This window comes from Adiantum capillus-veneris, chromosome 10 (assembly GCF_014529385.1).
Source record: "Adiantum capillus-veneris isolate H3 chromosome 10, ASM1452938v2, whole genome shotgun sequence".
In the NCBI taxonomy this organism is placed as follows: Eukaryota; Viridiplantae; Streptophyta; class Polypodiopsida; order Polypodiales; family Pteridaceae; genus Adiantum; species Adiantum capillus-veneris.
This window is the reverse complement of record NC_140940.1, coordinates 57,534,386-57,556,967: the sequence shown is the minus strand read 5'-3', so window position 1 is coordinate 57,556,967 and position 22,582 is coordinate 57,534,386. Positions and strand designations below refer to the sequence as shown.

The following is a 22,582-nucleotide window of genomic DNA, read 5'->3' as shown; positions in this document are numbered from 1 at the left end:
CGACAACCTATCTTTATAGGCACGATACCAGTCATGCCAAGAAGTGGGTCGGACATCCACACCACACTATTTTATTTTTTATTATTTAGTTATGCCGACACCGGTCTCCCCCCTCTCTCTCTTTCGTTCTCCGTTGGCTTGCCCTAGCCGCTCCCCTTTATGTTCTTGCCGAGCCTAGCTTCGAGAGCCCCCCCTCGTCCACTAGGTGTCCACGTTCATTCCCGTTTTGGAGCTCCTCTCAGCCCTGCCGGCGGCCCACGTGCAAGCCCATCTCCCTGCAGACTTCGTAAAAAATTATTCTTAAAAGCCATTTTCTTTTTAAAATAACCCAACCAGCTGGTCGGGGGCTCCCACCAAGAATCCTTCGGATGGCAGCCCTCTACCCTTCGAATGCCCTCCTCCCAATCTCCTTACCGAGAGTCACTTTGAGAGCCACTGCACCTTTGCGTCGCTTCGCACTGAATATTCGGCACTTGGCCTTCTTTCCTTGCATGCCTTCAACCTTCCTGCTCCATGGTAGTCGCTGTCCACTTGTCAATAGGCTATGCACGATGCATAAGAAGCATAGAGAGACTCTTTGATGTGGGTATAGAGCCATGGCGAGAAGGTGAGCATTGGGTCGCCATCGTCGTTCATCAAGATGATTGAATTTGAGCTGAAAAGAGTGCTAATCTTGAGAGCAGACCGGCGCTAATGAACTCCTCTTTCGAAGCTTGCACTCAAATAGGCTTTAATACTTGCATGAGCTTCGCAGGAAATGACCAATCATAGAGCTCTGTGGCTTTCAGTTGCTTTGGCCGAGGAAAATATGTCATTCATCATCTTTGCCCAACCCTCTAGTTGAACATTTGTGCTCAACCATAGCAATACCTAGGTAACAAAACCCGGTAAGAACACATAAAAGCCAAAACCCTGTACATTAGATGTATACAAACTGCCATATCACATTCCATCATGGAGACCCGCTTGGATCAAAGAGGGAGCTCTTAGCCTCCCATCCTAAAGACCAACTCCCACATGGATCCCAAACAATAGGCATACGCTTTCTAGAAATGCAGCTACAAAGAACACGCTCGATCATAATAAAAGCATCCCAGCACAAAATACTTGCCCTTCGCCATCACTTTAGGACCTGTAGCTGCCTTGCCATCACCAGTCCACCCAAAAGCATAATTATCATGAGAGCATATACCCTTAAATGCACAAAAGCATCCTTGCACAAAATACTTGCCCTTTGCCATCACTTCAGGACCTGTAACTGCCTTGCCATCACCAGTCCACCCAAAAGCATAATTATCATGAGAGCATATACCCTTAAATGCACAAGAACCTTTATGCGGACCAACACAAGCCAAACCGCACTCCGAAGCTTGGGAAGCGCTTGTCCCACCATCATGATCAAAAGTGCTAACTTTCAAGAGGCATTGCAAAGCATGCATCCCTACAAAGAGGCATACAAAGCCCTTAAGGATATTAGAGGCATTCGCATAAGCCAACAACTCCCTTGGAACATCTGTGACCAACTCAAGAGGCACTCCCTCATCAAGCAAATGATCTAGATGCTTACAAGTAATGTCTTCAAGTATAGCAGTATCAAAGGGAGAAGGAGGAGGTACATAATCACCCTCTTCTGATAAGAGATTGTCAAAAAAACCAATATCATCACCTTCAAAAGCACAATCACCCTGAGAGTGCATATCCTGCTTGAGAGAGACCTCCGCCCAATTGACCTCCTTTGCTTCCCACGTGTCCAAAGCACTATTATTTAACACTAGCTGTTGCATCTCTTACCTGTCTGGCTCCTGAACATGAGACAAGCTTCTCATAATCTTGATCCTCATAAGAGCCTTGTCGATATAAACCTGTTGGGAGGGATCAACTGGAACATCTGGGTCATCAAAACCCCTATCATCATCCAAAGATCCGTCCTCCTCACCATCAAACCCATGCAAAGCTTCTAAACCTAGAAAGGGAGTCTCAAAGTCCCCATCTTCAAGCTCACACACAGACATATCATCCTCCTCAATAGACATCTTGTCTACTACAGCCTCAACCTCTATCACTACCTGCTCCTCCACATCGGATGATTGTTCAACCCCTTGCTCTGGCAGAGCTTAGAAGCTTCTACCGCATGGCGGGCCAATCTCTCCTCCTCTGATTGCACTGACTCATCAAGACAAGAATTCATCCCATACCTTTCCAAACTCCAAGTCGGCATCACCATCACGTAGATGGAAAATCTCAGTCCTTGACACATGATGAGACGCACTCCAAGGCTGCATCTCAGTCAGTTCCCACAAAGTCTGCTACCGGAGACGGCTCTTTATGGCCACACACCGACTCTGGAACTTGATGCATCTCTACATGATGTTGATCATGGCAAGGCTATACACCCTCCTCTTTTGGAAAACCAGCTTTTGATATCTCCTGGAAATCTTTCACTGAACTGATACACTATCTGGATATGTACCATTCACTTCACTGTCTTTCTCTCCTGCAATATGCACTCCATCAAGTCCTCATCCAAAAGCCTGCTAGAGATCCCAAAATCTTCACCACTATCTGAGCTTCTGCCACTACCATTGTCCTCATATTCTCCCATATATCTGCTATCAGTAGATATTTATGACTTTCCATCATCAAAGACTGCCTTTGCTGCGGCTGGTGATCCCATAAACCTCTTTTGATCTTCACAAAAGGCCATAAGCAGCGGCAACTTTATCTGATACCAGCTCTTTTGCTCTCTTTCTGAAAGGTTGCAGTAGATTCTCCATGTAGATTTGCTAAGCCCTTGCCGAGCGTATTCGGCCATCTCTCGGTCCTCCTAGATCTACAACTCCTCTATTTCTAGCTCCAGAAGCCATATCCACGGTCAAATTATCTTCTATGGCGCTCTGCTAAACCACCTATCGATCTTGGAATGCGCCATTTGCATCCACTTGGAAACTCTAAGGCTTTAGAACAACTAAAAGTATCTCTGCATTGCCCACAAAGACTTATCTGGGAGATTTTCAACACAAAACACGTCTGTTCCCTAGTAGGATCACCAGAAGATGATGGGGCTCAGGCAAACACACCGAGAGGCAACACACCTCTACCTCACTCTCATACAAGCATAGGATAACGCATTACCCTCCTGCTCTAGCAAAGCGTAGACAATACTTTCCTCAACTTTCCCTTCAATTTTAATTGTCATGGTGAGTGCACCGTCTCTCACTTTCTCTCTTTCTCTCAACACTCCCACACAAAGTCCAGAGCCAACGCTACAACGGATGAACTGCTCGAGATGAGAAGCAGACAAGATGAAGGTTGAGCCAAACAAAACCATAAATCACCAATGAAACTATCATGGTGAGTGCACTGTCTCTCACTTTCTCTCTCTCTCTCAACACTCCCACACAAAGTCCGGAGCTAACGCTACCACGGATGAACCCCTCGAGACGAGAAGCAGACAAGATGAAGGTTGAGCCAAACAAAACCTTAAATCACCAAAGAAACTAGATACGATGATGGCATCTATCATATGCGAGCCTTTGGAGCACCCTTGCATCCTTGTTCTTGACTACCAAACCCAGTGGCAGCTACTGCCCTCAGGTATACTGCTTCCCAAAAGCTTCCATGTGCAGTGCCCCTCCTAGACTCATGCAAGATGCCACACCTGGTTATATTTGTCAATGAGGGCCACACCCTCTTCCTGCCTTCTCTGGCTACCCCTTGACGGCCTCACCTGCACTCCTCCCTGTGGGAGTAGAAGGCAAAGCACAAGGAACTTTAATTCAATTCCTACAAAGCAAAAAAAAAGACTTTCCTAGATAAAACTTGAACATATGTAGGAAAAGTCCAAACTAGTAAAAACGGAACCTTTTATTGTATATATATGCAGTAAAAATGACCCACATAATAAAACTATATAGCTTTTTGACCAACACGCACGACAAAAAAACTATATAGAATTTTTATCAACATATGCACAAGAAAAAACTACATAGTAATTGGAACGGACGAAAATCTACATAGTAATATTCACGTTAGTTTTATATACAATAACTAGACAAAAAAGAGTCACATAAGTGAATCACCTAAATCTAAGTTTTTAATTATATATAAATTTATTGATTTTATAATTAAAATAATAATATTATAATAATAAGTCTCACAAATATGTCGTAGATCTTGCATCAAAGAAATTAAATATTTGCATCGAGCTCATTATGCATGGGTATTTGGAGCAGAGACTACCTCATTAGAAAATAACAACATATAAGAGTAACTCACAGTAGCTTTTTGAAGAATTCAATCTAACATAAATTTAACAATTGAAAATAGTTGATGCAAGAATGTTCACCCTTTCTTTGGGTCTCAAGGTTACATTAAAATAATCAAATTAGCATAACATCACTCAACCACAATTACATCATCCACACTTAGTGGAGAAGAGTCACATTTGGAAATTCTAACTTTATTTGTGGCCAAAAGGTACACTACAAATGATGAGCGCATTCCATCCACACTTTGCTCTTGACGATCTCCTGTGAAATCCGTACTACGCTTTGCTAGATTGAAACTAGACTTTAGAGTAATATACAATGCATCAACTATTGGAACCTCTAAAAACTTGATTAAAATCGTCTCTTGGTCGTCTTTATCAAAGTTCATATCCTAAATAAAAGTTCAATTGTAAAAAGTCACAAATTAATTAATTGAAAAAGCTTAATCCATGCCAAAAGATGAGTACAACTAAAGTCAATCTCCTTACATATTCATGAGACCCATTTGAGAGTTCATTGAAGGCCTTTGTGTTTTGAAGAGTAACACTTTCATTAAGAACATTCTTCAGTACACTCTACACTCTGTATGCATAGAAAATTGAAAGCATAAAAGTTAAGTTAGAGCTCTAGACTATGAAAGTTTGGGCAATAGATAAAAACTACCTTTTTCTTGGTGCAATCTTTTTTGCCTTTTTAGTCTGCATCATATCCATCATCTTTTGATTCCACTGCATCAAAAAATGTTAGGTTAAAGCTCAAAGCATACAAGGGTATGAAGCATATAAAAGTTAAAAGATGTGACTAAACCTTAGGTGCACGCTTGCTCTTTCTAGAGCTCACATCCACTTGATTTTCCTCATGAGAGCTCTCAAAATCCATTTGTTCTTTAATGAGATCAACCTTTGCATGTTCTCAGAATAAAACACATTAAATACATAGCTAGTTTAATTATTGTAAAGGAAAATAACATAGACATACCTTTGTGACATCTTCAATAAGAGCCAAGAAAGAACCATTTGAAGCTAAATCCTCATCCTCTTCTTCTACATCCTAAAAGGAAATAACTAGATTAAAGAAAGTGTACAAAATAATCCGACATAGTATAAGTTGAGAAAACATACATCTAGAAGGGCTTCAACTTGCACGCCAGTGATAATTGCCTCTGAATAATTCTGGTCTTTCTCAAAGTCAATATGAGGATGATACACTTCCTCATTGATAGGTTGTAAATAATTTTCCTCGATCTACAATTTATGTATAACATTTTTAAATAACTTTAATTAAAAATAAACAAAAAAATAAAGAATGTAGAAACTCCCACACGCTGTTGTTCTTTGTCTTTCGCCTTTGCATTCACTAATTGGGTTCCCTACAGTGCACAACTTCACATAATCAATCTTATTATGATAGCTAAAAACAATGAGAAAATAATGATAATGTGGATTACAGATATTAAATTTGTGGTATTGACCAGTGTTGATTTTTTCTTTTCATTCTTTCTCTTTGCTTGCCTGTAACGCAAGCAAAATGTGTAGATGTCCTCCACTTTCCAATGGTACTCTGCACCACGGAACGTCACCTCCTCAATTTCATCATGGTGCTCTTGAATGAAGCTCATAAGTTCATCCTTCCCCTCTAGATTGTGCCATAGGTCACAAAGCTTGGAATCAAATGCTTTCATCCAACCTCTAACAGTTTTCAGATTGGAGCAATGGACTGCATGTGCACTGTCAGCGTAATACTTTGCAAGGAACACTTTTTCATACAAGAGAGATGGATCTCTATCACTATTCTTGAGTGGGAAGCGGAAGAGTTGCTCATATGTCGGAACTGGTTTTTCAACTGTGTCTTCCTTTGCAACTTGTATAGCCTTGCTATACCGTTGAGACAATCTTCCAGCTGCCTTACTATTCTTATGATCAGCCTTAGAGGACTCTCCACCATTTGATTCTAGCTCTTTTACCCTTTTCTCTAGCATTGCTATTGTCTCTTTGAGAGACATCGTTGCAGATGGAGAAGCCATGTAATAGCTACAATGTCACAAGTTATACTTTAAATCATAAGTGTAAAAAAAAAATAAAAACCACAACAAAATATTTTTTCCAATCAATTAAAGTATTTTAATGTTTGATACATCAAAGGCTAAGCACTTGTGCATCTCCAAACTACTGGCAAATTTAATTGTGCAACACTTCTTGAAGACATGCACCTCCTACTAACTACAATAAAGTCATGTATCACTACTTTGCATGAATTCCAATCTCTCTCTTTGTACTGCTGGCATTGTATCCTCCATGTACAATGATCAAGACTATCATGTACTAGCCAAGCGAATTTGCATTTTTTGCCCTGGTAGTCAATCTCTCTAACAACTGCGTGTACAAGATCATCTTCACCATCACTTTTGGTTGCTAGAACGATATCACCAACCTCTAACCAAGGGGGTTCATGTCCAACCTCTCCGAGAGTTGTAAGCCGCTTTCTTTGAATCAAATCCTTCACCTCATATGCTACTAGCTTGTTACCTGTCAACGGAAGAGGTATGAACTTATGCATCAAAGATGAGATTGGTCTTACACAATTCCAAGTGTACGGCATAGTTTGTTGTTGTACAATGCTCATTCCAGTTGCATGATGAACTATTAGTTCGTCAACCCCATTGTGTGAGGATATGCATTGTCTATAATACTCTGCCCCAAAATACAAATAATATTGACCATTGTGCTCGATAGAGAACAATGTTTTTATTTTGGCCTTCCAATGCCCTACAGGAAGAGCATCAGTATCACCATTGTCCTGCTTTACAGTCACATGATCACCAACTTTAAAAGCCTCACCCTGGTAAAGTATCTTTTGGTAGGTTGTGACTGTAGTATTTTCTCCTTCACTAACTGTCATCGCCCACAGTTGCTGAAAGTACCTTTTCTCCTCATCTAAAAGGCATCTCTTTGTACGTTTCTTCTTGGTTATACCAATCCCTTTGGCTCTAATCATGTTGTGGCAGTAAGCCGGTTCATAATCTGCCAAAATCTTATGCCATAGCTCCCTGGCTCTTGTTAGAGATGAGAGTTCCAAGAGCCCTTTTTCATGGAAGATAGAGCATCGTGGACTCATAGGATGCAGTAGAGTGAAATCATCTGGTAGTATCAACCTTTGGTGTAAGAATGACAAATTCCTCTCGTGCGGCAGAAATCCATCCTTCTCCTCTTGAAGCATGCGAGTAACCCATGTAAACAAAACACGCTTGTAAAAGTGGACATAAGTTAGCTCATTGCTTTTTTTATTTGTCTTCACTCCCATGTATATGGAGACCATCCTTTCAAAAATGTAACACCAATATACATCATGAGATCCATGCCTGATAATGTCATCAAGCAATTCCCCATTCCCAGCAACATGCTCCAATGGTGAAGAGTTTGGACCAAAGAATTCCTCACTCCTTACTCGCCAAGATGAGAACAATGATCGCATTATCTTGATACTCTCCTTTGTTCAACCCTTTTCATGACTAAAATTGTAAAATGTGTGTGCAATGTCTATTAGTAGAAGACCAAGCTCATACATGGGTCTTGATACCTCGTTGATGACGCTCAATACATATGGCAGACACCACTGAACAAATTTTTGATTTTCCTCTGCCTTAAAACTTTCAAAGTACTTGCTAGGAGTGTGTGGCCACCTGCCATTGCGAATTGATGGTGGTGCAAGCTTGTATACAAGCTTGCAACATTCATCCACCTTCTTTTTCGATTCATTTTGCAATCCTCGCATGACATTTGATGTATACTTACTGAACAAATTCAATGGAAGAACATGCATTGTATCATACACCAAGTCACGTGACAAGTCAAAGCCATATAAGTTAAAGAACTTCCATAACACTGACTCTCCAGATAGTCCTGCGTGTGCAAGATTAGTCTCTCTTTGAGTTTGAGTGGTTGCTCTTCTGGCCTGAGTTACTGCATTGGACATTTCCAAAATGGAGCGTTTTGTTGGTGGATATCTTGCTTGTCGTCTATTGTCATCATAAACATATCGCCCTCTATACATTGAATTACTAGCATCAAGAGTTGCTTTGGGCTTGTCTCTTTGACAACCCTCCTTGCCACCGTCCTTGAAGAGTCCTATTTTGCACTGGGCAGGATGGTCTCCACTGACCATCATAAGCATCCCGCGTAATATGCATGTCTGTTGCCACTCAGTTCCCATGCCAAATATTTTTTTGACATCATAGTTGTAGTGTACTTTTATTCCTGACATGAACAAGTCTTGCAATTCCTCCATAAGAGGACGTAGAAGAGCACCAAATAGACCACTATTGTTTCGGGCTACTTTCTTGGAGCTAAATGGGAGGAACAGTACTGGGAGTACACTAGCATTGGAAGACTTGCCCATGTTCAAAGTTTTTATCTCTACAACCCCACTATCTTTCTGTGTGGTGCGAGAGGATTGGAACCCATCCCAATGCAATAGAAGTGCCAGGTTACGGGGATCTCCCTGGAAAATTATTATGCCATATGAAAATACTCAAGAAATAAAAAAAGTAAATAAAAATAGCATGCAAATGACCCTAAAACCATACCTCAATCAATCGCTTATTAGAGACTACACGTCTGCGACAATCTCTACATACGAAAATATATTCTTGAGTCTGCTCATTCCACCCTTGTTGAATCTCCTATGGACGGGATGAAGGAGGAAATGTTGTGTACACCTTTTTACACCCTGGGGTTGTACAGATAACTGGAAGCTCAAATGTGGCATGTGGGTCCCAAAAGTGCTGGACTATACGACATTTTTCACCATCCCAAAATCATGGATAAACTCCGGTTGTAGTTCAGGTGGCTTTCCCAACCACTTATCTTGGTTTCTCCACATGGAGAGCATGCCATGACACAAAGACTTGCTCTTCAACATAAGCTCAATCTGTCTTCCAACTGGGAGATAATCAAAGGCTAGTGTTTCCTTGCAAGGCTTTTGACAACTTGGGCACCTTTCACAACATGCCAAGCAATCACGCTTCGATTTCCTTTTTCTACTATTAGTGATGCATGCACAAATTTCCATACTACATCCTTCATAATTGTCCTCCTTGCTTGGACGTAGGAGCTCTGACTCATGGCGATTCCCTTCTTCACCCATGCAGACTCTATATCGAAGAGGTTGTACCATACCAAGCCCTTGAAATAGAGATTGCAATTGCTCCCAGCAAGCAGGCACCCTATAGTTATTTAGCAAAAAACCATCCCAATCATGTTCAAGTCGAACCAAGATTTTGCTTAGGCTTGGTTCCTCCCTACTGGAGTCATGCTTGCCTATTTTTGCCCCACCCATGTCACCGAATAGTAGACGAAGCATTTCGTCTTGACCGCTAATGGGAACCTGATATTCATCCCATAATGTCTGGAATTGAATGATCTGTGATAAAATTGCAATTCCAAGCGGTGCATGATCTGGACAAGAAGGTTGTTGGCAGTCTTCATCTGCTCCAGTTGTACTTGCCAATCTCACCTCTATGCCCTCTTCAAAGCCCTCTTCCACATTCAAAGAAGCCTCTGATGGTTCCATGTCTGGTATATTGTCATCAAAGTGTCTTACCTCCACACCATCTCGATTTACAAACCCAAGCTCACTTGCTAGATTTCCTGGAACACTCCTTAGTTGTGCATGCCTGAAAAATGTCGTTTTTCCAACATATTTTCCACCCTGGCAAAATGCAGAACATGTACACCACATTCTTCGTGTGGTGTCATTGTCGGATGCACTCTGGAGAGGTGGTGCACTATTAAGCTCATTCACATTAGGTGATTGACCTTGAAGGGCTTCTAAATTTCTGTTGTAATGGACAACTGGGTGAACTTTATGGAGTGCCTCCTGTTTTCTATGTTGAAAAAAGGTGCTTCTGCTCAGCATTTGATATCCTTCCAATGTAAATGCACATTTATATGTGCATGCACACTTGAAAGTCTTGGAGGTGGAAGCCGTGTATGCATGTATCACCTAAATGTCATGAGCCATGGTTACACGGACCATAGTGACCCAAAAAAACAAGTTTGCACATGATGCTAGTGGCAAAGGTTGTAGTACCACATATTCTAAGTCACATATACACATTAGATATTTATGAGAATGAGCACCGTGCATTCAAAAACTATTTTATTAATAACATGTGTGTGTCAATATGCGAATGACCCACTCAAAGGTGGCAAAAGGACTATATGTCTGCCATAGAGGAATGGATTGCATGTACATGACGCAAGTGTCAAAGGTTGTAGTACCAAGTACTATAAGTCGCATATACAAATCAGATATAACTTTGCAGCATTCTGTAACTTCATTAATTGGAGATTCACATACAGTGAAAGACTATTGTGAACATGCTTGTTGGATCTTTTAACATAAATGATGGATACATTCACGCAAGACACAATTTCTTGCTCGAAATAAGGCTTTTAATCACAGCAAGCCTATCACTTAAAATCCTTGGAGATATACAATTTTCATCATGGAAAACTACTCTGTAATAATCAAGTGGATTTAAGGTTTCTTTCAAAAGAACTAAAGCCATATTCTCGGGCCACCACCTAGTGTAATCTATAACTATTCTTGAAATGCGTATTGGTGGCATTTCTCTCCCGAAGACATAAAAGTGTTTCTCTGGCCAAACGATCAGCCCTTCAAGATGACAGGCTATCTCAGCAACTAGTTCTTCTACTACTTCCTGTCGAGCCATAACCTACATATGCATGTTGAGAAGAATGAGCACCGTGCATTCAAACCTATTTTATTAATAACATGCGTGTAACAGTATTGGAATGACCCACTCAAAGGCGGCAGTAGGATGAGTACTCGTACTTAGTCTCAACGAAATCTAAGCATGACATAAACCTCTTCAAGGGTCATGATTATGCCACGGCTAAACGTCGCTCGTATATAAAGGATATTTCATTTTTAAAACTGTGCAAATTTTAAAAAATGCTCATATTTTTTTTAATTTTTGAGTTAAATACATGCCTACACATGTTTCATGATTCACAATAAACTACTACCAAATATGCTTGAAATATATAATCCTTTTTTCTTTGTATCTAATACACACGAGCATGGTATGAAAAATGAAAATGATAAAACATAACTTTCTCCCTTGAGATAGAGCTCGTTGTTTTAAATATACGTATGTGTATCTCTTTGTGTGTGTGAGAACCACAGCAAGCAACCCTTTAAAAAAATGCACATGAAAGACTTGTTGAAATAAAGTGTTTTTTAAACAATGACTTTGATTTTAATTTAATGATTTTGGCATATATATGCGCACATACATGGCCGTGAATTTATATGAATATCTATGTGAGTTGATGTGCAAACTATGTGCGTGAATGCAAAGGAAAGAGACATGGTTCAAAGTCAAGAGTTAAGTTGTAGTTACCCGAGAAAAAAAAGGCGCAGAGAAGCTTTTCTTCGTCGATGACACCCCGCTCATGGCCGAACTTCTAGAATCGTCGTCGTTTTCTTCAATTTGGAAAAAGCATGGACATTGCAGCGGGTCGATTCTTTGCGCATAAAACAATGAACTTCAATGATAACAAGTAAGATATTTTTCACGCACTACCATAAAGCCAAAGGCGGTCTTAGTAAACATTTTATATGAAACGTTATGCTAGTGCCGATGCGCTGGAGCTTCTATAGCTAGGATGGTAGAAGTTTCCATATTAGTGCCCTCAGCGGCTTAATGGGGCGGTGCACTGAGAAATTTAAACGAATATCAAATGGGGCGGTGTATACCTTTCGGGCGCCTACAACCCGTGAGGAAGATGCAGTCTATAAACTCCGGCAACGTGCACTGGACGAGCTTCAGCTTCAGCTTCGGACGAGCTTCAGCGTGCACTGGACGGCAGCGTGCACTGGACACTGCACTGTGGGCACGCAAGGCCACCTGAGGAGGCGCACAAGGGCTACGGGCCGGGGTCGAGAGTAGGGCACGGGCAGAAAGAGCTTGTGAACAGTAGGCCGGCTGCAGCTAGGCGCTGTTGCTGTATGACGATGCGAAATTGCTTCCACTGGGTCGAAGACCACGCGCCAGGCCGGGGGGAGCAGGCTCGCAAGGGCTACCAGCCCTCGTAAATGGAGAGCAGATCAGGCGCTAGAGGAAGAGAGACGGACAGTGCAGCTTAAGCCGATCAGACCTAGTGCAGAGGCCGGCCGCGGCTGCAGAACGTGCAACTGGCCCGCTGCAACTGGCAAGTACGATCACCTGCAGATCAGGCTGTACTTAAGCCGGTCTATGCCTTCTGTAGAGGCTGCAGTTGGCCGATACCCACGTGATGGGAACTCTTCAAGCTGTGTGGCATAGAAGAGGTGAAAATAACAGAGATCACCAGGAGTACTATTCGTTCCATCTAAAATGTTAACATTGAGTTCGCGCGCCAAAAATTAAGGTACACCTGCTTATGATTAGGTAGGTACAGCTTCATTTCATGCCTTGGCTAGGGTTCGTAATCCCGCCTACTAAACTTTGAGAGTATCCTCAACTTTTGAAATAGTTTCAAGGTGTGATGAACTATAATGTCCCTCCATATGTAGAATTTTGCCAAGCCAGAGGCCGAAAACCTCAAAGACTCATCTTGTTATGTATGGGTGTGTGTGCGTGTGCGAGCTCGCGCATACCCATTTGTGCATGCGCACGTGTGTGTGTGTGTGTGAGAGAGAGAGAGAGAGAGAGAGTGTTAACCCTCACGACACACGGACACCCTATGATCTATAAACGTTGTATTATTTAGAGTCAGGAACCGGGCTTGTCGGACCAATAGGGAAAGGTACAGTGATCGCCGATGAGAGGCGCACTTTAAATTGGACATTCAAGGGATTAGTTGGTTAAGCATGGGCGCCCAAGTGTGAATGGGGTGAGCTCTTATAAAAGCCAACTAAACCTAATTTTTACTCATTCTCTCATTTGTGCAATTGAAGAGTGCTCTTGCTCCATCTCCATCTTCTTCTTCTTCACCTCCTTGTGTGTGTGTGTGTGAGAGAGAGAGAGAGAGAGAGGGAGAGTGTGCGTGCGATCGAGCATTACGAAGGCACGACGGCGGCGAAGCGGTTGAGCGCGGCACGACTGCAGCTTCTTCTTCATCGCGGCGAGAAATCCACCACGAAGGCGAGCGTAGAGCGGTGAGTGACACACCCTTTGTTTTCTTGAGCTTGCTAGTTTAGGCTTGTTGTGTGCTTGGAGCCGTTTGTGGCTCGCATACGGTGTATTGGCAAGTCCCTTGCTTCGACAGTGCGGCAAGGAGCGCACATTTTTGGCGCCGCTGCCGGGGATATGCCCTACACTAAGCTCGGTTAGCACTTTACGCTTCCTTGTGGTGCAATTTCTATCATAGGAAAGACAGGGAAGGAGTGTGTGGAAGATTTCTGTTTTTTGCGTTTTCTGCAATTGCTGTCAAGTTTCAATTTCTGCTGTTGTCTGCGTTTTTTCAATTTCTGCAATTTCTGCATTTTCAAGTTCGGCGTTTTCAATTTCTGCAATTTTCTGCATTTTTTTTGCATTTTCTGCAATTTCTGCGTTTTTTCTGCAATTTCTGCATTTTCTGCGTTTTTCTGCATTTTTTTCAATTTCTGTATTTTCTGCATCAACAAAAAAAAGAAAAAATTAAAAAAAAAAAGTTTGGAAAAAAAAAGTTTTTTGAGAAAAAAAAAATAATAATTTTGAAAAAAAAAATTTAAAAGGAAAAAAATCCGGAAATTAAAAACGCGAGCGAGTGGGCGGCGATATTTTTCGAAAATAAAAAACGTGACTCTTAAAACGGACGGGTTGGTTTGTATAAAAAATAGATCGGGATCATTTTTCCAAGCCCAAGCCCAAGCCCAGGCCCAGGCCCAGGCCCAGGCCTCAGTCCTCAGTCTTATGATAGATACTAAACTCACTCTTATATATATACCCTACTCCCTCAAGAGAGAATGAGAGCATGTGGGACAAGTCCTCCACTCTCCTCCTTTCTCTTCCCACTTGCACCCTTAGACTTTCTAGTTTGGGCCTAGTTCCCTACTGGAAATTGACAGTTTTAGGGATTCCGAGGGCATAGAGTGACCAAATGGAGGGCTGTAAAGCACGGCACGACCCTCTGAAATCCTGGATCATCCACACATATGCCAAGACCGGTACCCGTTCCTCTCCCACATATGATTCCAAGAGTACCTCCACCGGCCCTACCTCCTCACATAGGTGACTTGGCAGCGTTTGCTCAAACCATAGGTCGATCTATCGCGGAAAATATGCGTCACGCATCTGATAGAGAGCCTAGAAGTAAGGCAGTACAAATTGCCAAACTCACGCAAAAATTCAATGGGGACGAAGATGCTAGGAAACACATTGAAGTGTTTGAACAAGTATGTGATTCCTTAGGGGAACGCAACGAACTACATAAGTGCAATGCCTTAAGCTTGACATTAAGTGGGAAGGCTGGAGATTGGTATAGGACCCTAAGGGTGGACGAGAAAACAATCTACCCTACCCTTCGAAGGTTGTTTCTAAAGGAGTACATACGAGAAGGTGTGCTTTGGGGTGTAGCATCTCAGCTACAGAAGGCCGAACGTAAGGAAGGAGAGTCAGTAAGGGACTTCATTAGTCGTCTAAAGCACTTAAACTCTCGCTGCCCTGTAAATGAGCGCTTCAACAATAACCAACTGCTTGATCGATTCATTCGAGGGTTGAGGAATGAAGGAATCTATAATGGACTAGTGATTAGAGGTATCACAACCTGGGAAGATGTCACTGCCAATGCAATCCAATTAGAGGACAACTTGATGATAGCAGGCATGAGGGTGTCTACTGACACGAGATCCACTAGCTCACAAGCCATTGAGTATGAACCCATGACTGCAAAGCCCATTGCCAATGAGCCAAAGGTATTTGAGACATTCTTGACAGACCTCACCAAGGCAATCCAAGAGTCTCTTAAGGATAATCGACCCCCTCAAAATAGTCACATGTATCCAAGAAGGGAGCAACAATGGTGTTCCATTTGCTTAGGTCCACATAGCACTAGTGAGTGCCCTACGTTTAGAGTAAAATTTAATGGAACTTGCAACGCATGTGGTAGGTATGGTCACCAAGCTAAGGATTGTTTAATGATCAAACGTATGATGGCAAATAGACCACCTGTAGCCTGGACGGATGCGCCTCGAGCTCCTGTATTGATGCCTGCTCCACCTGTTGAGCAACTACCGCAACACATGGTCCCTAGATCTCAAAATGTTGTACAAGCTACACCGTTACCACCTCCTGTGCTAGGACCGCAGCCCCCGCATCCAAGAGTCGCCCCTATGAACCAAGTGGGTTGCGAGCCATCTAATGCTTATGCAGATGGTTGTGAGGAGGAAATAGACACTAGTATTGCCTACGGACTTGATACATTGGAAGAATGTCCTATATACTACATGGAAGATTGTTGGGGACAAGTCAAGCCGGTTTATCAAGCTGCTGCTCTCGCATCCAGAGGTCAAAATATCAACACCCAGGCTAGGAGGCCACCTCTTCAATGCTACGAGTGTGGTGGACCACATCGAGTAGCGGAGTGCCCTATTAGGCTGCAAAAGAATGCTGCACAGATGCAAGTGAATCAAGGGAGCACGTCTGCAATGCCAATACTCACATGTAATCGTTGTGGCATAGATCACTTGATTGCCCAATGCCCCTATAACCCAAATGCGCCTAAAATCACACCCCTGAATTTGGTCGAAATTGCTAGTGTGACGTCGCCAATACCACCCGTCGCACCCGCTTATGCGATTACACGGTCCATGCTTCAAGGGCCAGGACATATCCTCGAAGAGAGAGATACCGCGTCAGTTATCCAAGCAAAGAAAAAGAAGACACGAAGGAAGAAGTCGCAGAATACGGAAAATTCAAAGCCAAGTTCCAAAACAAACATAGGAACAGGAGATGACCCCGTGTATATGAATGACCTCGAGGATGATTCAGATTCAGTCGAGACAATGGAGACTAGAACCAATACCACAAAGGGAAAGACCGACAAAGAAAACCGTAACATGGAACCAAATGAAAACCGAATGAGAGAAAACCATAAAGAGCCTCTGAAAACACCACAAGTGTTTCCAAATCCAATCCAAGACCCCCAAGATAAACCGCAGGGGCAAAAAGGAAAAAATCGTAAAAAGAAGATTGGGACGTATCCAAACCCAGTAGACGAGATTGAGCAGGTGAAACATCTAAGAGGTTTAGTGGAGGAGACTCAAAGGAAACTAGAACCAGAACCCATGCAGGTCAAAATTCATGACACAGTGTTTCCCACGCAAGTTCATCCACCCCACATGAACCATAGACCGTTAGCCATATCTAGTATCATCCAAGAAGGGAGTGAGGACACGACATCAGAAAGTGAGCATACACCCTTCTTGTTGGAAAGGATGTTTAACGAAGGAATACCTGATCCCATTGAGGAATATGAGATTCCATCCTCACCAGTTCCTAGTCAAGGACCTACACCCTGCAAAACACCAATGAATGTTGCCAAACTAGTGGACTTCATGTCTTCTGAGGTCCGAACCACGATCATAGCAAAGCTGTATGGAGATCCTGAGTTATTCCTTGCACTTCGAGCATTCCTTAACGGAGAGCTACGAACGGGATTACCACAGTTTGCGCAACCAAATAGGCCTGACTCGATTATGATTGATGAGGAAAATCATGTGCAATCACTTGACTTAGATGGACACGAGTCTGTGATCGAGGTACCCATTAACGAATTAGGCCAGTATTTTGAAGGCGACGAGTCTAATGCGACCCTACCCATCACTACCAAGGGATTAACTATAAAGGGAATTCTTGATGGTGGTGCGGGAGTTAGCATCGTTACAAAAGATTGTTGGGAATCCATGGGAAAACCCCGCCTCAGTGTTACTAACATTGTGGTAAAGATGGCAAATGGTACCATAGCCAAACCTATGGGGATGCTCAAGGATCTTAAGATCAAAGTTCTAGGATACAAGGTGCGACATACGTTCATTGTAATGGATTTCTCTAAACACCTTATGTCATATGAAATGATTTTAGGACGACCATTCATGAGGGAAGCACAAATGGTTCACGATTGGTCTAAAAATCATGTCTATTTGCAATTCCAAGACTCTGTCCTTAGAGTGGATTTGGTGACTGGTAAGGTACACCCCTTAGGGAGTAAAACCATTATTGATCATCGCTCTGACACCACAGTTCACTCGGCCCCACTACAATATTGTTACACTTGTAAGAAGGATACAGACATTGGCCAAGATTCTCCTTATATGGATATCCTACCTGGGATGACTGAGTCAGACAATGTAGACTGGGTCCACCTAGCATCAACCATAGACACTTGGGGAAATAGGGGGACGACCTGGGTAACACCTGAGGGGGATGAAATGCCTATACCCTTAAATATGCTACAAGCAATGCATATCGCTTCTGACAAGACTCATCCTAAGGTAACGAAGAAAACATACAAGTGGGTCCCTAAAGCTTCTTTAGTGACCATAACTAGTGCTAAAAAGCAGAAGCCTTGTAAGAAACGTACCACTCGCTCCAAGAAAAGTAAGAAAATGTTGCGATGGATCCCTAAACGACTATTGGAAGCCCAAGGCTACTATCAAGGAAATGATCAAATCTGGGTGCCAAAACGTAGATTGTGCTCTTACCTATCACCTGACCCAAGTGAGCCCAATCCCGTAGCTCCAAAACGAATCAATGATCATGGAAAGAAAAAAATCACAGAATGCTACACACCCGCTCCCGAGCTAGTTTGGGTACCAAAGAAAGAACGATTTGTTCCACCTAGCTCAGGAAGGGGGGAGTCCCATGAAGATTCTAGCTCCTCATGTAATACATCCATAGAGGTAAAAGCTTCTACACAGTCTCCATCTATAGTAGTGGACCTCCATGAAGCTACAAAAGAATCCACACCTCCCAGTGTTCAAGAATCACCTAATGAACCACTTCAAGTTCGATCCTGGGAGAGTACCTTACCACCCTTGCAACTTGACGAGGCACCTAGGGTAATAGAAAACTACTGGAAAAAATCCTCACCTATTACCAACTGGAACAATTGGTTTCAAAGGGTGACAAGCTCATTTCAAACGGTATGATCTACCCAAGGAAGGGGGGAGTGTTTGCTGACATCCATTATTCACTTGTTTCCCTCTCAACCTTTTTCCCTGACCTCTCAATCTCCAATCTTAGGGAATGTATATATATAGCCTTATACTCACAAAAACAAAAAAAAAAGAGCAAGAGCAATTAGCAAACGAGTATGCACAATAAAAGTCAAAACATTGACTCAGACCTATACATGTCACATTTGGTACAGTGAAACAGAAACCTATGCCATAAAACACCTTTGATCCTCATCACTTGAGTGATGGAGGGTAGGTAAGATTAGTACGATAGGAGTGTTTCTGTTTTAGAGTTGAGTGATTAGCAAAGTTCTCTTTTCCCACTGATGTGCCTCCTGGAGGTATTCCTTTTGTTTCCTAGTGTGTACAGGAGCGTGTTGCTATTGATAGGATTTGGACCTTCATGGAACCTTTCTCTCGTTCACACTTCAAATCAAACGCGACCATCAACACAAACAGGTGTTTCTTGTCCATTAGCATTGCCCTTATCTTTTTGCATCTATGTTTGTCTGCTTTGATTGTGATTGGTAGCATAATATTCAGCGCATTGGCTTAGTATCCAACATTTAATTCAATGCAATCTTTTGTCATAATCACTTGTCTAGGTTTAAAAATCAAGCAGTCCGACTAAGCTAGTTTGACCAAGCTAGGTATTAGAAATCTTCTCTTAATACCATGGGGAATGCCTTCCTAATAATCAATGGTTACTTAGGTTCTTAATCCGATTTAGGCAGCATTGTATGAAATGTACTAGGGCTTTCTAGCGGGCTTAACCTTATTGACCTTTAGCTTAAGTATTATAAAGGGAGTTTACTAATGTGATGAGCCTGGGGAGGGTAACAGTGTTATATGACCCCCCAAAGTTACAAAATTAAAATGCTGAAAATGAACAAACAAAAAATCAAAGTGCCACAATGTAAAATTTTAAGCTGGAAGAGAAATCTCAGCTTGATTTGGTACTTCACTCACATGTATCGCCTATGGTACTAGAGCCCTAGAGGTTCCCAGCGTGGGCGCTTTTCCTTGAGAAGCAAAAAACCCAAGGCATACAAAATAAGCACACACATCATAATTGAATCAGTGTGAAAAGACCTTGGGGGGTCAAAGAAAAAGTAATCAGTCAGGCGATGATTTCATGAGAAATTCCTTTTATGGTAGCTTAACTACAAGGTTTTCTAGGTATAGCCTCTAGTCAGCCCTTGAACATGAATACTTGGCTCTCGCGATTAAACAACTTAATTGACCACAGAAAATTAAGAAGCTTACCCATGGTATTAATATTCGATCTCTAGTGCTTTTCGACCGTCAAATTAGCGACCCCAGACTTGTTTAATTTTTTGCCTTTACATCTGTTTATGCATTTGATTACATTGCAATTTAATGTTCATTGCTAACAAATTGTTTGAAATTCTTTTACCAATCAATTTTTCTATCTAAAACTGCATATGCTTTTTAAGAGAATGCAATTACTGTGCCAATGTTGTTTGATTTTGCAGTGGCTGAAGAAGGCTAAGGACATTCATCTCAAATGCTCTTCCACCTCGACGATCCAGCTTCAACTCAATAGCTTCCGAGGATGGAATCTACATCAGGAAGGGGGGCATGTTAACCCTCACGACACACGGACACCCTATGATCTATAAACGTTGTATTATTTAGAGTCAGGTACCGGGCTTGTCGGACCAATAGGGAAAGGTAGAGTGATCGCCGATGAGAGGCGCACTTTAAATTGGACATTCAAGGGATTAGTTGGTTAAGCATGGGCGCCCAAGTGTGAATGGGGTGAGCTCCTATAAAAGCCAACTAAACCTAATTTTTACTCATTCTCTCATTTGTGCAATTGAAGAGTGCTCTTGCTCCATCTCCATCTTCTTCTTCTTCACCTCCTTGTGTGTGTGTGTGAGAGAGAGAGAGAGAGAGAGAGAGAGAGGGAGAGTGTGTGTGCGATCGAGCATTACGAAGGCACGACGGCGGCGAAGCGGTTGAGCGCGGCACGACTGCAGCTTCTTCTTCATCGCGGCGAGGAATCCACCACGAAGGCGAGCGTAGAGCGGTGAGTGACACACCCTTTGTTTTCTTGAGCTTGCTAGTTTAGGCTTGTTGTGTGCTTGGAGCCGTTTGTGGCTCGCATACGGTGTATTGGCAAGTCCCTTGCTTCGACAGTGCGGCAAGGAGCGCACAGAGAGAGAGAGAGAGAGAGAGAGAGAGAGAGAGAGAGAGAGAGAGAGAGAGAGAGAGAGAGAGAGAGAGAGAGAGAGAGAGAGAGACAAAACGTATATTAAACGTCTTCAAAAGGCCAAAATGCCATACGAGACCAAACCGATGCAATCTTGGTGGATTTGATAGAATGGCTTGGCTCAAAAGAAAATGAAGTGAAGTAAAAGCGAGAGTGATCATCATCGTCATTCTCAATGTCCCGACAAAAAAAGTTAGCATGACAGCGTCTCCGTCCTAAAGAAGTCAGTGCTCTCTTTTTCATGGATGTCATCCACTCTCTAATCTTCTCATATGATACATAATAGTTTCAACATAGAGAGAGTCAAGAGAGATTTCCTAGCTTCGGATTGTGTTTAAATAAGCACTTGTATGAAAGGTTATATTGTCGGTAAGTTAGTCTTGGCATCCTCAGTGGAAATATGTTTGGCAAGGTCTCCAAGCAGGATAAGGTGCATGGCATTCTCATTTAGAGAGAGAGAGAGAGAGAGAGAGAGCGAGCGATCAGAGCCATCATCTGCTATCAGTTTTGTAATGGCATCCTAGCTGTGTTTTGCTTTTAGTTTCTGAGAAAAAACCTTGGAGGTATCTTTAACATCTGCTAACTAGCACGACAGAATCTCTGTCCTAAAGAAGTCAATGCTCTCTTTTTTTCATGGATGTCATCCACTCTCTAATCTTCTCATATGACACATAATAGTTTCAACATCGAGAAAGTCGAGACATTTCCTAGCTTCTGATTGTGTTTAAATAAACACTTGTACGAAAGGTTATATTGTCGGTAAGTTAGTCTTGGTATCCTCAGGGGCAATTTGTTTGGCAAGGTCTCCAAGCAGGATAAGGTGCATGGTATTCTCATTTAGAGAGAGAGAGAGAGAGAGAGAGAGAGAGAGAGATGGATAGATTGTATAAGGGGTCTTAAAGGTCAAACATCACTCTCTCTCTCTCTCTCTCTCTCTAGGATGTGCACGCACATTCGTGACACGTGGCAACGCTCACAACTCGAGAACTTTTTAAGCTCTATAAAGTAGTAGTATAGATTGCAAGATAACCATAGAACATTTCATCTCTCTTGCCCACGATGTACCGCCCCTCTCTCTATCTCTCTCTCTCTAGCCTACGATGTACCGCCTCTCTCTCTCTCTCTCTAGCCTCTGAGGAATGGGAGATGGACCCAAAGGTGTAAAATATTAAAGAAATATCAATTTGACAAATCAATTTGAAACATAACCCTGTCCTTGGAATTTATAGCATGCTCTATACCCAATTGGACTGTAAGTAGGTTATCATAAATAGATCTGTCACTAATGAAGCCTGTTTGGGCAGGGTGAATGTGTATACCTATCAATTTGACTTTGACCATAGCTCACATACACTTGAGTACATTAATCCTCCTCGTGATGTATGCATGTACACTAACACTAACTCGGACTATCATGCATGGGTGTTTGCGCGTGTGCAAGCTCATGTGCGTTTGCGCATGCTCGCCTGTGTGCGTGTGTGTGCACACGCACGCACGCGCATGTGTGTGTGTGTGTGTGTGTGTGTGTGTGTGTGTGTGTGCCATCCCCCTGGTGACCATGTTGAAGTCACCACCCACAATACCATTACGTAGATGCATGTCCTCAATCCATTCCCAAAGTATCACCCTCTCTTTCATATTGTTAGAAGCATACAAAATTGACTACATGCAGAGGATCCCATTATGAATAAAGAGACAATACAAAGCATCTGCCTAAAGAGTGGTCAAGAATCCAGTGAGGATTAAGAGAATTTCTAATAAAATCAGAGCACCAGAATACTCGTTTTTCTTCCCCCCATAAAAGCATGAGGATATTTTTAAGTGAAAGGTTTATCCCTCTCTCTTGTGCCATTTATGCTCCTGTACAAGCACTATATCTAAATGTTGTTGCATGATCCAAAAGTGCAACATTGCC

At 42.3% G+C, this 22,582-nt stretch overlaps 1 protein-coding gene and 2 pseudogenes across 1 annotated transcript; all 3 read right to left on the bottom strand.

Annotated features, from left to right (window-relative positions):
* Positions 1-4,395: 4,395 nt before the first annotated feature.
* On the bottom strand, positions 4,396-6,291 carry LOC147448901 (uncharacterized). The gene is made up of 5 exons (XM_086522478.1): positions 5,716-6,291; positions 5,390-5,512; positions 5,247-5,318; positions 4,757-4,843; positions 4,396-4,659 (listed from the first exon to the last, which is right to left on the bottom strand). The coding sequence occupies exons 1-5, from the start codon at positions 6,289-6,291 to the stop codon at positions 4,396-4,398; spliced, it is 1,122 nt and encodes a 373-aa protein (XP_086378604.1).
* A 409-nt stretch (positions 6,292-6,700) lies between these two features.
* Positions 6,701-8,240, bottom strand: LOC147448900 (uncharacterized; annotated as a pseudogene).
* A 706-nt stretch (positions 8,241-8,946) lies between these two features.
* LOC147448899 (uncharacterized) lies at positions 8,947-10,004 on the bottom strand (annotated as a pseudogene).
* Positions 10,005-22,582: the final 12,578 nt, after the last annotated feature.

Coding starts and splice junctions, on each gene's coding strand:
- LOC147448901 (XM_086522478.1), bottom strand. CDS start 6,291: ATGGCTTCTCCATCTGCAACGATGTCTCTCAAAGAGACAATAGCAATG. Junction 5,319..5,389: donor AAGTTGAAGCCCTTCTAGAT/GTATGTTTTCTC, acceptor ATTTCCTTTTAG/GATGTAGAAGAAGAGGATGA. Junction 4,844..5,246: donor TTATTGAAGATGTCACAAAG/GTATGTCTATGT, acceptor TACAGAGTGTAG/AGTGTACTGAAGAATGTTCT.